Source organism: Scophthalmus maximus, chromosome 4 (assembly GCF_022379125.1).
Source record: "Scophthalmus maximus strain ysfricsl-2021 chromosome 4, ASM2237912v1, whole genome shotgun sequence".
NCBI lineage: Eukaryota > Metazoa > Chordata > Actinopteri > Pleuronectiformes > Scophthalmidae > Scophthalmus > Scophthalmus maximus.
In genome coordinates, this window is record NC_061518.1 from 3985001 (window position 1) to 3997099 (window position 12099).

Below are 12099 nucleotides of genomic sequence, written 5' to 3' on the forward strand. Positions count from 1 at the left end.
CGAAATAAAGAAAAATTAAATGAAATGGGATAAAAGACATGTTGCAGCCGCCACACGGGATCATGATCCGGCCCTGGTCAGCAAATGCATTAAGCAGTTTCGTATATTAATACTGTACAAACAGAGACCCAAGTTCCCAGCGATGGGACTAAAAGCACAGAATGAACAGAAACTTACAGGAATCGATCACTAGAATAATAAAAAAAACACATTTTCAAAAGCAATTTTCTTGGTCTTTGAAAACAGATTCTTAACGTACTGATTTATAATACTGTCCTCTTGCAAGGCAAGGTTTTGATTGGTTATCAGTAGTTCTTGTAGCGCCCGGAGAATCGTGACTAATACCACCATGGCACACAGACTGAAACACAGACGGGGCTAACAGAAGATACAAAGGCATCAAAAATCAACCATCTCTGCGTCTCCCTCTCATACACCTCGGGCTGCAGTCATCACACACACACACACACACACACACACACTCACACTCACACACACACTCACACACTCACACACACACACACACACGCGGCACCTTTGTTGATCAGTGGATGATTTGTTTTCTAGAAAACGGAGAAGAACTAACTGTTTTCTTCTACAGTTAGTTACACGGTGATTCCAGGTTAGAGTCACGTTTTTTTCCCTTTTTTCCGCAGCAGAGGCAGGCGGCCTGGCTAATTGGAACAAATCCAGGAGGAGTGCTTGCGAGCAAAATGTCCCGCAAAAGGCGCCCGCTCGCGTTGTGGCAAACGCTTCGAGGCCGAGTCGCCGCCCAGAGATCGAGTGAGCCAGAACGAGAGAGGTGAAGTTATTTGAGTAAATCTGTTTGGCCCCGGGCTTTTTACGCACCAGGCTAAATGTAGAAAAAAAACCCCCACAAGTTTGCGTTCCTTGTTTCCCGAGCTGTAGCCACGGACGAATGTAAAACCGCCGTAGATATACGCCGCTCAATTATTCAGCTCTCGACAGATGGCGACTAAGAATGCGTGAAGAGTGGCATCGGTGCGGCTGGATAAAGGGACGGGATGGGATGATTGGCAGCCCAACATGCGTGGAGTAATGAGGCTAATGCTTTTCAATGTTTAATTAACTGCGTCTCAAAACAGTCGCGTTGGAAGCGATGTTTATGAAAGCGTACGTCGTATCACCGGAGTATAAAGGAACTGTAAGATCAAAATATAATATTTTAATTAAACTTCCACACCCCGCTGTCTCTACAAAGGCAGCGGAAGGTCCTCTACTTTTGACAGTTTGTCCGCTCGGATGGATCCATTTCGTTCCCCCTGTTGGTGCCGTCAGGTTTTTATATTTGATGAGTGTTGTCAAAGAGTTGACACGGAGACCAGAGCAGTGAATCTTTTATTAGCCGACACCCTTGTCCAGGGAACACGGTGGCCGATGACTGACGGGATTTTTTCTTTCGTCAAAAAGAAATGGTTTTTCAAAAAGTTATCGGTGTGCGACGTCCGGTGAGGAGCCTCTGACACACAACAGACTATATTATTCATGATTACAATCATCATATCTACTGCGACTCGCATCTGCATTTGATTGACTGTACATCCAAAGAGCAAAAGAGTGAAACGACAAACTTGATACAAGGAAAAGCCCGTGACAAAACGTATTGCTCCTAAATGTTCGGAAGAGTTTGTTTACACAAAGTAATAATCATAAACACGGGAGAAAAACTATGTTCAATTACGAGCGGAGACTCGAAAGTGTTTATGTCCACAAGTCAAACTCTTCAATTATAAATGTGCACAGGACTGTGATTTGCGTCGTCCAAAAAAAGGAAAAGAGGAAAGACTGATTGGGTCTTTAAGATGTCTTCTGGGCTGTGAAATGAAATATGAAGTGGCTCGTTTGTTGAGGGAAGCAACGTGCAGCGCTTTCGCCTCTCAGACTTTATAAGAGGGCTCCACCCTGTGGATCGGAGCAGTCATGACAAGTGTAGAACTGAATAGTTGTCACATTTTCCTCCGACGTGATGCTCGTTTTGACGTGAATACCTTGATTCATCTGCAGCTGCTCAAGGACTGAACGAGTGGTAAACACGCATTTTCCTTCTTTTTTTTTTTTTTAAATTTCGCGTAAAAATACTTTTACATCACTCACTGGACCCTCGCAGGAGGAGAGTGGTCCAAAGGCCGCGTCCCTGCTCACATTATGTCGTGCAGCTGAGACATTCTTCACAGGGACACGTGCAGTTGTGTTCAGTGAATAAGCCTCAGAACAGCAAAAAAAATCCAGACAGAATCCTCTGGCACGATGCTGACTGCTCTGGGAGCATATCAAAGAACAGCCTGTGTGTGCACTACGTGAGCGTGACATTTTTGCTGAAGATGTTTTTTTTTCTGTCGTCCCCCCCCCCCCCCCCCCCCCCCCCCCCTCCCTACGCTCTTTTCATTTTTTTTTATTTGTCTTTCGCTGCAGTGAGGGAAGTAGAAAGGGGAACGAACACCTGTCCCCAAATTACAGAGCAGAATGCCAGTGAGCACAGAGCGGATTGTATTCAGAGTGTGTATAATTTCGTACGCCGTGAACCGTGTCCACCTCCCAACGCGTTGGCAGTCGTGCACCGTTTCCTGTGACCTTACCTTCACACGAGAGAGCATGAACTGTCTTTGTGTTTTTCAATCATTTTCGCTCTGCAGTTAAATTACTCTCAGGATGTGTTGTGTTGCTGGAGTCATTGTACTTAGATTTATGATATCTTGCGTTTGCTGGAGTCCAAACTCGGCCTGTGTGTGCGTTCATGTTTGTGTGTAAAGTGTCTGTGTGTGTGTCTGTGTGTGTGTGTGTGTGCGTCAATTCCCATTCTTGTGAATGCAATAGATCGGAACTACCTGGAGGGAATTGCGTCACGGATTAACTGATTATAATTTGTTTGTTAAAGGTCAAAGGTCACTCACATGTGAGCTCACCAAACATGCTCCTTCTAAACACTAAACACGACACAATTTAAAAATGATTTCTAATAGGATGAAATGAAGTGATGACATTTTACTATATATCCAAAAGGTCAAAGGTTAGCTGCGCTCTGACATCATTGTGTTCTGCAAAAACACTTTTCAACACCTTAACTTGGAGAAGTGCAGATCTGAACGATATTTCCTGTCCCGCAAAGGACATTGTACATAACATTCATAACATTTGTAAATAATATGCAATTGTTGTTTACTTATCCAGATTATTGTTATCATTTGGAGGCAGCTGTCATGTATACAGGCAGAATATAGAGACGAGATTTGTATGACACTTCCTCAACAAAATAATCCCGAACGGATTCAAGGAACCTTTTGTCGCACAGGTTAAAATGCCGCCGGTGCGTTTACACACAATGAAAAGCTTGTGCTCTGTAGCTGCTACACAGAGAACAGTAAAGCTGTTATGTTATAAAGAAGTGCAGATGAAAACAACATTGAAACAATACTAAGAGACCACTGCTAGAGGGAAACACAATATATCCTCATTAGATTCGATTTTGCCTTTTCTGATCGTTGTGAAATTCCTCTCTAAGTATTTGTGATGTCACACGCCACAAGACACATTAAAGCATTTGCCATTCTGTGTCCATCAGAGCGTGGAATATTATTAACGCCACCGTGACCAGTTGGCAGCTGCCACATTAGCCAGGTTTACATTTGACTGTTAAACGCAATGATCTTCTTGGACGTCCACTTGATTCACTTTCCTCAGGTGTTCTGTTGCAATCAATCTTAAATCCTTAAGTGACCAATCTGCAGGCTTTAGCACGATGCTGTCGGGATATGGGCAAAATCGCCAGACATAAACAAAGGAGCATTTGTATTTTTTTTTCATTTGACTTAAATATAATCAATACTATATTTGCCATAATTAAAATAAAATGTGTCTTTGTCAAAGTCAAAGTCAGCTTCATTGTCAATTTCTTCACATGTACCAGACATACAAAGGAATCATAATTACGTTCCTCCCTATCCCACGGTGAATACAAGACAAGACATTTCCTAAAGTGAACAGTAAAGTGCACAAGCACAACAAATAAAGACAGATATATCCTAACACTAAGTAAAAAAAATAAATAAGGTAAACAGTAGATGAAGACATTTTACTGATACTAAAAAAATAAACAATAAGAGAATAAGATTTCACAGTGTAGATGTAAGAAGTAGCAGCAAAAAGTTTTATGTATAAGTTAGAAGTTTTTGACGAGAAGGTGTAAATAATTATTTTAGCCATTTAGCTTCATTCACTCTAATTCACAAGTTATTTAGTTTAGTGGCTTATTAACATGCCAACGTGTTTCACAGCACTATGTACAAAGTTCGTCATTCATTTTGCAGCTATTCATCCATAAACTAAAGGTTCAGCGACTTCTTAACATTTTTGAGCTGATGATCGTACCAGCCGAGGAGCTGAGGGAATTACCTACGTCATTAGAATTCACCAGAACATGAGCAGAACATGACTGTCAAGCGTCTGTAGCAAATATTTCATGGCAACTTATGCACTGCTTCACGTCCAGTACCACGCATTTCAACCGTATCTTAGCTCTGGTGGAAAATCCCGGGATCATCGATCAATTTTATCTGGCAATAAATCCAAAAGTTGAGATAATTCTGACCAAAGTAGTGGACGGACCAACATTAGCATTTCCTTCAATTCTGCTGCAAAAAAAATGCTGCAAGTCTTATTGCCTGAGAACGAAACCTTGGTAAAGTGCTGTACTATTATATTATACATAAGTGTGGAAGGCATTTCATATACATGGTCTCTTGTGTTTAATCTTTTATGTCTTGTGCAAGTTACATATAATGGAATATGATCATGTCTTAGTTTGTTACATTATTCCCATCTGCCGCACAGTCAAAAATGAAATATTTGAATTGTGGGAAAAAAGTGTAAATATCCCAGTCGTTGACACTGTTAAGCATTTTACTCAGGATCTGGGCAGTTCACCTAAATATGAAGATAATAGAAATATAATTTATATTAAAGCTCCATGATTACAGTCCTGGCTTCCGATTAATTATTAAACGATAAACCTCTGGCTCTACAGACACTGTTGTCTATCAGATAAAGAAAACAAAGACTGTGTTGTTGTGTAAGACGAGAAAAGCCACAATGCAAACTTGTCTAGTCGCAGGGGGGGGGAGTGCCGGCCAGCTGATCCATGAGCTGAACGGAGATTGAGTGTTTTGATGAAGTGGGCAAGACCGCTGACTTCTTTCTTTTCTGTCTCCTTAGCTGGAACAAAGAGCTTTGGCGATGCCTCATCACTCTCGTAAAAAAAAAATCAAATAAAAAAAGCGTGGCTGAAGAAAAGCTTGCGCACACACACACACACACACACAGACACAGACACACACACACACACACACACACACACACACACACACACACACACACACACACACACACACACACACACACACACACACACACACACACACACACACACACACCACCACCATCAGTATGTGACACCAGCTGAATTACATGACAGCTGCTTCGGGCTACTTGTTCTAAGTATTTCTGTCCCCCACATCAGCGAATTGGCGAGAGCCATAGGGACCGGGGGTGGCGGGGCCCCCCCCCCCCCTCCTTCAGAGCGGTTCACTTATGTGGGACCCTGGAGGACCAAGGCGCAATTTACTCGGAGCTTTCACAGCCACGCGGCGGGAAGGTTGTCAGCACTGGAGCCGGGGCTACGCTGGAGTGTCCTCCGTGTCTCCTTAACACGTAATTCAGGTTCCTTCCCTCTGGCAAGACACCTAGTTGAGCAGATCCCGCGCTTTGAACGTACCTCCGTGCAAAACGACCTTTGTTTTATTTTTAGGCTTTTCCGCTGACGGAGGCTGATGGCTTGTGTCCCGGGTAAAATGTGTCACATTATTGTTCATGGTCATCGCTAACCTTGGTGCAAGGAGAATGTGTTTGTGAACATAATGCAGAAAAAGAAGCTTGAGGTCATTTAGAAACGGTGAAAATATAGACTGTATATAAATGGGTGCCTTAAACCAGGATTCTCTTGAATGACCAGCAGAGGGCGACTCCACTAGTTTCTATAGAAGTCTATGAGAAAGACTTCTTACTTGATTATTGACGTCTGTAAATATTTCCTGAGAAGTTTATGGTTTGGTTCGCTTGATTCAAGACTTATTCATTACAGCAAGATGTTCATTTTGTAAAATTTGGTTCAATTTAGAGTGAACAGGACAATAAAGCTCAGTATGCATGGGAACCGTTTGATTGACAGCTAATACCGTCCAATGGCTCCAGGTCGTCTACATGCAGTAGACGAGCTGTCAGTCAAGCCCAACCCCCCTGCACCTCGAAATATGGTTACTTCTGGTTTCAAAACCAAGATGGCGCTGGCCAAAATGCAAAACTCGAGGATTCAGAACGGCAGTTCACAAACCATTAGGTGACGTCACTGTGGGCTGTGACAATACATAAACAGATTGATCTATTAAAAAAAAAGGGGGAAACAATGCTTTGTACCAAATTTGCAGTAGACGGGTAAACGGCAACAAATCAAAACCTCAAGAAGCTGAATTATTTATTCCCTGAAATTGGTGGAAGCTTTGTCCCCAGAAATCCATTATCGTCTGGACTCAACTCTTTATTTGCATTTTTCATCTCAGGCCGTCAGCTCGGCACACGGGCCTCGCGAGCAGCCTGAAAACGTATGACCCCTCTTTCAATTTATGTCCTCACTTGTTAATTAGACTAAAACGCTTCCTCTTCTCGCCGTCAGTCGGGCCATTATTTGTTATCTCGGGGTCCAGTGGAAATAACCCACAGCGGACCGCTTTAATCAGTATCATATTTTCTCCCCATGTAGACTGCATTTTAATGAACTTTTAATATAGGTGTTTTTTGGGTGGACTTAAAAATACATTTTTTTAAATGTGAAAATACCTCAAACAGCAGTGGTAGACAAGCTCACTTGGTAGTAATAATACAAATAATAATAAACGTTATACGGCACATTTTCCGCAAACAATTTTAAGTGCCTTACACAAGGAAATCACATTTAAAAACAGTAAAACATGTCAAATTAAATACAATCAAGCAAATACAGAGAGAATGTATGAATAAATAAAGGTAACTGAGTTAACAGATTCATCCATCCAACCACAAGTGAGCAGAATCATCTATTCAAAACGTATAGTCTGCTTTAATTATCAAAAGTAAAAGTTCCCATACTATTAAATGCAATTTTTTTTTAATTAGTGTGATGTTATATACATATTACAATGCAAGCAGCATTTCAAATGCTGCCATCGGTCCAGGTGGTACCAGGTCCGACTTAAACCAGTAACCAGTTTTAATCATGTGGCCGATCAATGAAGTCGGGCCTGTCCATGATCTTCCCCCCGCCCCCCGCCCAATATAAGATGGGATTGGTTCCGCCCCCCTCGACACCCTCAATAAAGATAACTAGCATATAGATGATGGATGGATTATTAAAGGTACTTGATCATATTTCATGGGATCACGATGTATTTTGAATGTGAGACCTCAATCTACAAAGTAATGTAGTATTTTAATGGATGACGACAATAGGGGTTGAAAAGGACACAGGAAAGAATATTTAAACCATATAAAGGGAAGGTGAGAAGATCAACATTTACACGTTAGCGCTGCCATTGCAGATGCAATTGCTACTCATAATCACATCAAATGACCAAATGAAATTGGACTTGAAGCCATGTACACACTGAAGTTACAGTAGTTGGTGGGAACGCTGATTCAGAGGAAGCGGAGGCTCTTGGTCCCAGCGGCATTCGTTTTCTTTCAGTTTGTCTTTGAGGACAGCTCCCCGGAGACGCACCCGCCGCCGCCGCCGCCGCCATCCACAGCCGCATCTGACAAAAACAATCCCGAGTTAAAATCTCTGCAGCATATTAACTCCGTGCCGCTGGATTCAGCCGCCAGTTTCCCCGTCGGCAGAGTCTTTATCTTCCCTCCTGGCGGCGCCGCTGCACTTTGTCAGTCTTTATCATTTCGTCCAGCGGCGCGGCTGGCTCCACATTAACCTGCATGTTTATGTCCTCTGTCTGCTTCTGTTGCAGCCTTATTCATGTGACTCGCTTATTTTTTAAGTGTGTTCAGTCACAGTTGTTGACATCTGTTTTCCCGTTTTTCCTCGTCACTGTCGGATTTCTCAACCAGCCGTTATAGCGCGATCCCAACAAGTCGTCTCGCCAGGGTTTCTCTGCCGCGACCACGGCCCTCCAGATATCGCTGCTCACGACGTTCGAAAAAAGACACCTGCAGACATGAACAGCGGGCGGTCTATATACTGTTCATGTCAGAGTTTCCATTAAACATTCAGCTCAGCCCACAGCGTGACCTTCCACCAGCTTGTCCACATAATGAGCAGATTGCCGTCCAGAAATGCCACCTCCTTTTGGATTCATTTGCGAGCATTACGTACAGTGTAATGTGCCGTATAATACTATTGGCATTTTACATCCTATTCCACTCGGAAGCATCAGATGTGTGATCCATGTTTTGTTTTTTTCCAATCATCTATAATGTTTGTTCTTGTGGATTTTCACCCACAAATCAATGCAATCATGAAATACAGTCAGGGCATTTAGTCAATTACATGAATGTTATAGTTCTTGGACTTTGCTTGAATCAGTGAAGATTAAAAATGATAAGTCCAGGGCTGCAACCAACTCCACTCTCGATTAATCGTTTAGTTGTTTGGTCCATAAAATGGTGAAAAATGCCGATTGTGTTTCCCAAAAGCCCACGATGATGTTTTGTTTCGTCCATACACCAAAGATATTTAGTTTAAAATCATAGAAGAGCAAAGAAAACAGAAAATATTCACATTTTAGAAGCTGAAAATCAGAGTTTTGACTTTTTTTCCTGTAGAAACTACTTGATCCGATTAATAGATTATCAAAATATAGTTGGCGATTAATTTAGTAATAAGTAATCGATTACTTGTTGCGGCTCTAGATAAGTCTACCTGGAAGTCAATTTAATGACTTTTAACTGATTGGAAATAGTGATATAAGAATTTCACTGTAGTGATGTTCATGTGTATTTAGGGATTCAGTTATACAGTAAATTAGAAGAACGTGACCTCATTTTAAATAATGGAGTACAAAGATGTATTTGATATAACGGCGAGCAGAACGCTTGTTGATCCAGGTCAAGCAGCAGCCGTTCAACGGGAGCAACTGTGTGACGTCTTGAAGACGCCTCTCTACCCAACCGAGAGGACGCAGCAGTTTGAGCATGAATACACAACGCAACAATTTTAATTATTTTTCTATCATCTTGCCACGGTGAAATATCGTTCCCTGAGGTGCGTTTGCTCTGGTCAGTTGAGACATCACTTGCAATCCAGGGAGCTGCCTGAAGATGGTAGTAAACATCCACCGGGGAGTTTAAAAGTCCTTGATCCGTTCACCTCAGACGATTCTCTTTGTATTCCTGTTGCACTTCACTGTCCCCGCCCCTCAATGTCATGAGGACATCCCGCCATGTGATGACACGGCAGCGTGAACAATACCACAGCAGTTATTCGGAAAGAATGAGACGTTGAGTGAATTCTTTTTTCTTCTTTTTCTTTTCTATTGGCTCATTTAATAGCCCTACCAAATGGGACGGCACAAGTAGGAGCACAAAACAATACAATATACGCCGCTCTCCCCACTCTCTGCCACGGAACAGTTCCAATTTGTATTTGTAGCGTGACAGATGAGAATCTTGGCGTCTGCCTGTTCCCCCCCTCCCCTAGTTTGAAAAATATTTTGAAATTGGAACTGCAATTTAATTCTATCATATGCAAAGTGAAAATCCACACAGAACTCAAGGATTAAACACAAGAAAACATGTATTTTTGATGGATGTAATACATATTTTAATAAGTCCAACCAAGAATGAGAATTCACCAAGAATGCATGCTGCTAAATAGTTTTTCGGGAACCCTGTGTCTTGTGTTGTGCAGTCGGGACTCAAGAGGAGTTAAGCCTCCATTTTCATAAAGGCTCTTAGCAATTCATCACTACGGCAAGACCCGACATTACAAGCATTGCAGAACAATGGTCGTCATAAACAGTAATGGCCCAGTATTAGTCCTGTGAGGTGATCCACTGCGAGCGAGAGAGGGAGAAATGGAAAACACGCGGGCCAGTCATGGTACAAAAACCAATCAGACATAGAACACACATGTTCCAACATTAAACCTGGGGAGGGGCTAAAGCTGCTGACATTACAGAAGCTAGAAATCTATATGTTTATAGATCTGCAAAAGAATAGATTCTTCGCCTGCAGCTACGGCACGTACAGTAGCTGTAACAATCAGGTTGTTGTCGCAAAGCGCCCCGTCTCTAATTCCTCTCTGAGGCAAGGAAGGCTTGAGACTAAAGGAATAAAAGGAGCGGAGGAAAACTGCCAGAGTTGATACCTCGGGAACGATGCAGGCGGAAAACATAATGGTTTTTTAAAATACTCACCGTTTTAGATTGCAAACTCTCATGCAGGTCTCCACATTTCTGAAATACAACTACGCTGCCGACCGGTGACGGTTTTAATGCAAAACGCGTTTTAGAGCCTGTCCCACGTAAGATACTGTGACCTTTTCAGAAAGGTCAACACACTGTAGGTTGGCCTCGCAAGTGGATTGAAACACAAGTAGTGTTGATTAAGTTGGAATCGATATTGCCCATCACAATCTCCTACGTTTCCCTCCCACGCTTGTGAAAATATGCAGGCGTGCAGTTTGAATATTGATTTTTTTGTGTATTTTTAATCCTGTCCTTCTCAGTCAAAATGACTGTTCCTTAGTCACATTAATATTTAGCACAATTGTAATAATGTTGCTGATTTAGGACTTTTCTGCTGTGAGTTATTCCTGGTAAGATTTCCAAACCACATCAGCTCTAAAATATTAGGTTTATGCAGGACTTAATTATACTCAGTTATATATAATTGACTCAATTAATACCGGTCTTATTATATTATATTATAACAATGACATGGATGAATGGTTTGGATGGGGAAAAAAAAAGAGAAGCCGCCTTCACACAGAGGAACACAGGGTAAGTAGTTCACTGGCTAACAACCCCGCAGAATCACAATAAACCGAGGCACAATCCCCCACAAATGCTTCTCTCCCGTGGCAGCATCACCATGGTTTAAAGCCAAGGCTCAGCTCCAGGGGCCTCGCAGGAACAAAAACGGACCACAATGTCTGAGCTCGTTCTTGGTGGTTTCATTGGGGGGGGGCGGTTCTGCACTGTGTTATTACAGACTCCCAAATATCCTTGCTGTCCTTCTGCCGTCTTACCGCTAAAAAGGTGGGTGTCCTGGCAACTCATCGCAGCTCCAAATGTGGGTGTGCTGCCAGTTTAGCAGCTTTAAGTGTGTGTGTGTGTGTGTGTGTGTGTGTGTGTGTGTGTGTGTGTGTGTGTGTGTGTGTGTGTGTGTGTGTGTGTGTGTGTGTGTGTGTGTGTGTGTGTGTGTGTGTGTGTGTGTGTGTGTGTGTGTGTGTGTGTGGGGGGGGGGGGGGGTGTTGCCATTGTTGCCCTTGATTGCTGGTGTCCTGCGACTGATTTTGTTTGTTCTGCTTTTGTCATCCCCGGGTCAGATAGCTACATGCTCAGCTGCCCTGCAGTCCTGGGCCCCAGTGTGATTGGATTCAAGGTTATTAGCAATTTAAGGATTGAATGTGTTGTATTTTTGATTTCAATTCTGATGGTGGAGTCATGGAACCTTCATAACGTACACTGCATGATTATGCCACATTATTGCATAGTTAAAGACTAATTCCGACAATTAATGAAAGCTAAATTGACATAATTGACAATTCACATATAGTAAAGGCTCCGCAGCTACCATTAGCTGGACATCTTTGAGATTATTGGGCGGCATTTTTCACGTTTCCCTTGAATTGAGCCTGACAGTTTGAATGTCAGCCTTGGGTTTTAAATGATGGTTTCAACATGTTTTGAAGAGGGTAAGGAACGAGTACCTGTAACGACGTATGAGGCGCTCACAGGTACATTCTATCTTCTACAGAGGGGGAACCTTCGTGCGAAGTACAAGATCCATGGTCGATTACCTGCTTACTCCGAGTTATTGTCA

General features: G+C 42.5%; 1 protein-coding gene across 1 annotated transcript in view; it reads left to right on the forward strand.

Moving 5' to 3' along the window:
- The window catches only part of luzp2 (leucine zipper protein 2), a 172954-nt gene that overhangs the window by 16647 nt on the left and 144208 nt on the right, over positions 1 to 12099 (forward strand). The window contains exon 2 of the mRNA XM_047331699.1: positions 657 to 802. Coding sequence (XP_047187655.1) covers positions 657 to 802 — 146 coding nt within the window. The remainder of the gene's footprint in view (positions 1 to 656; positions 803 to 12099) is intronic.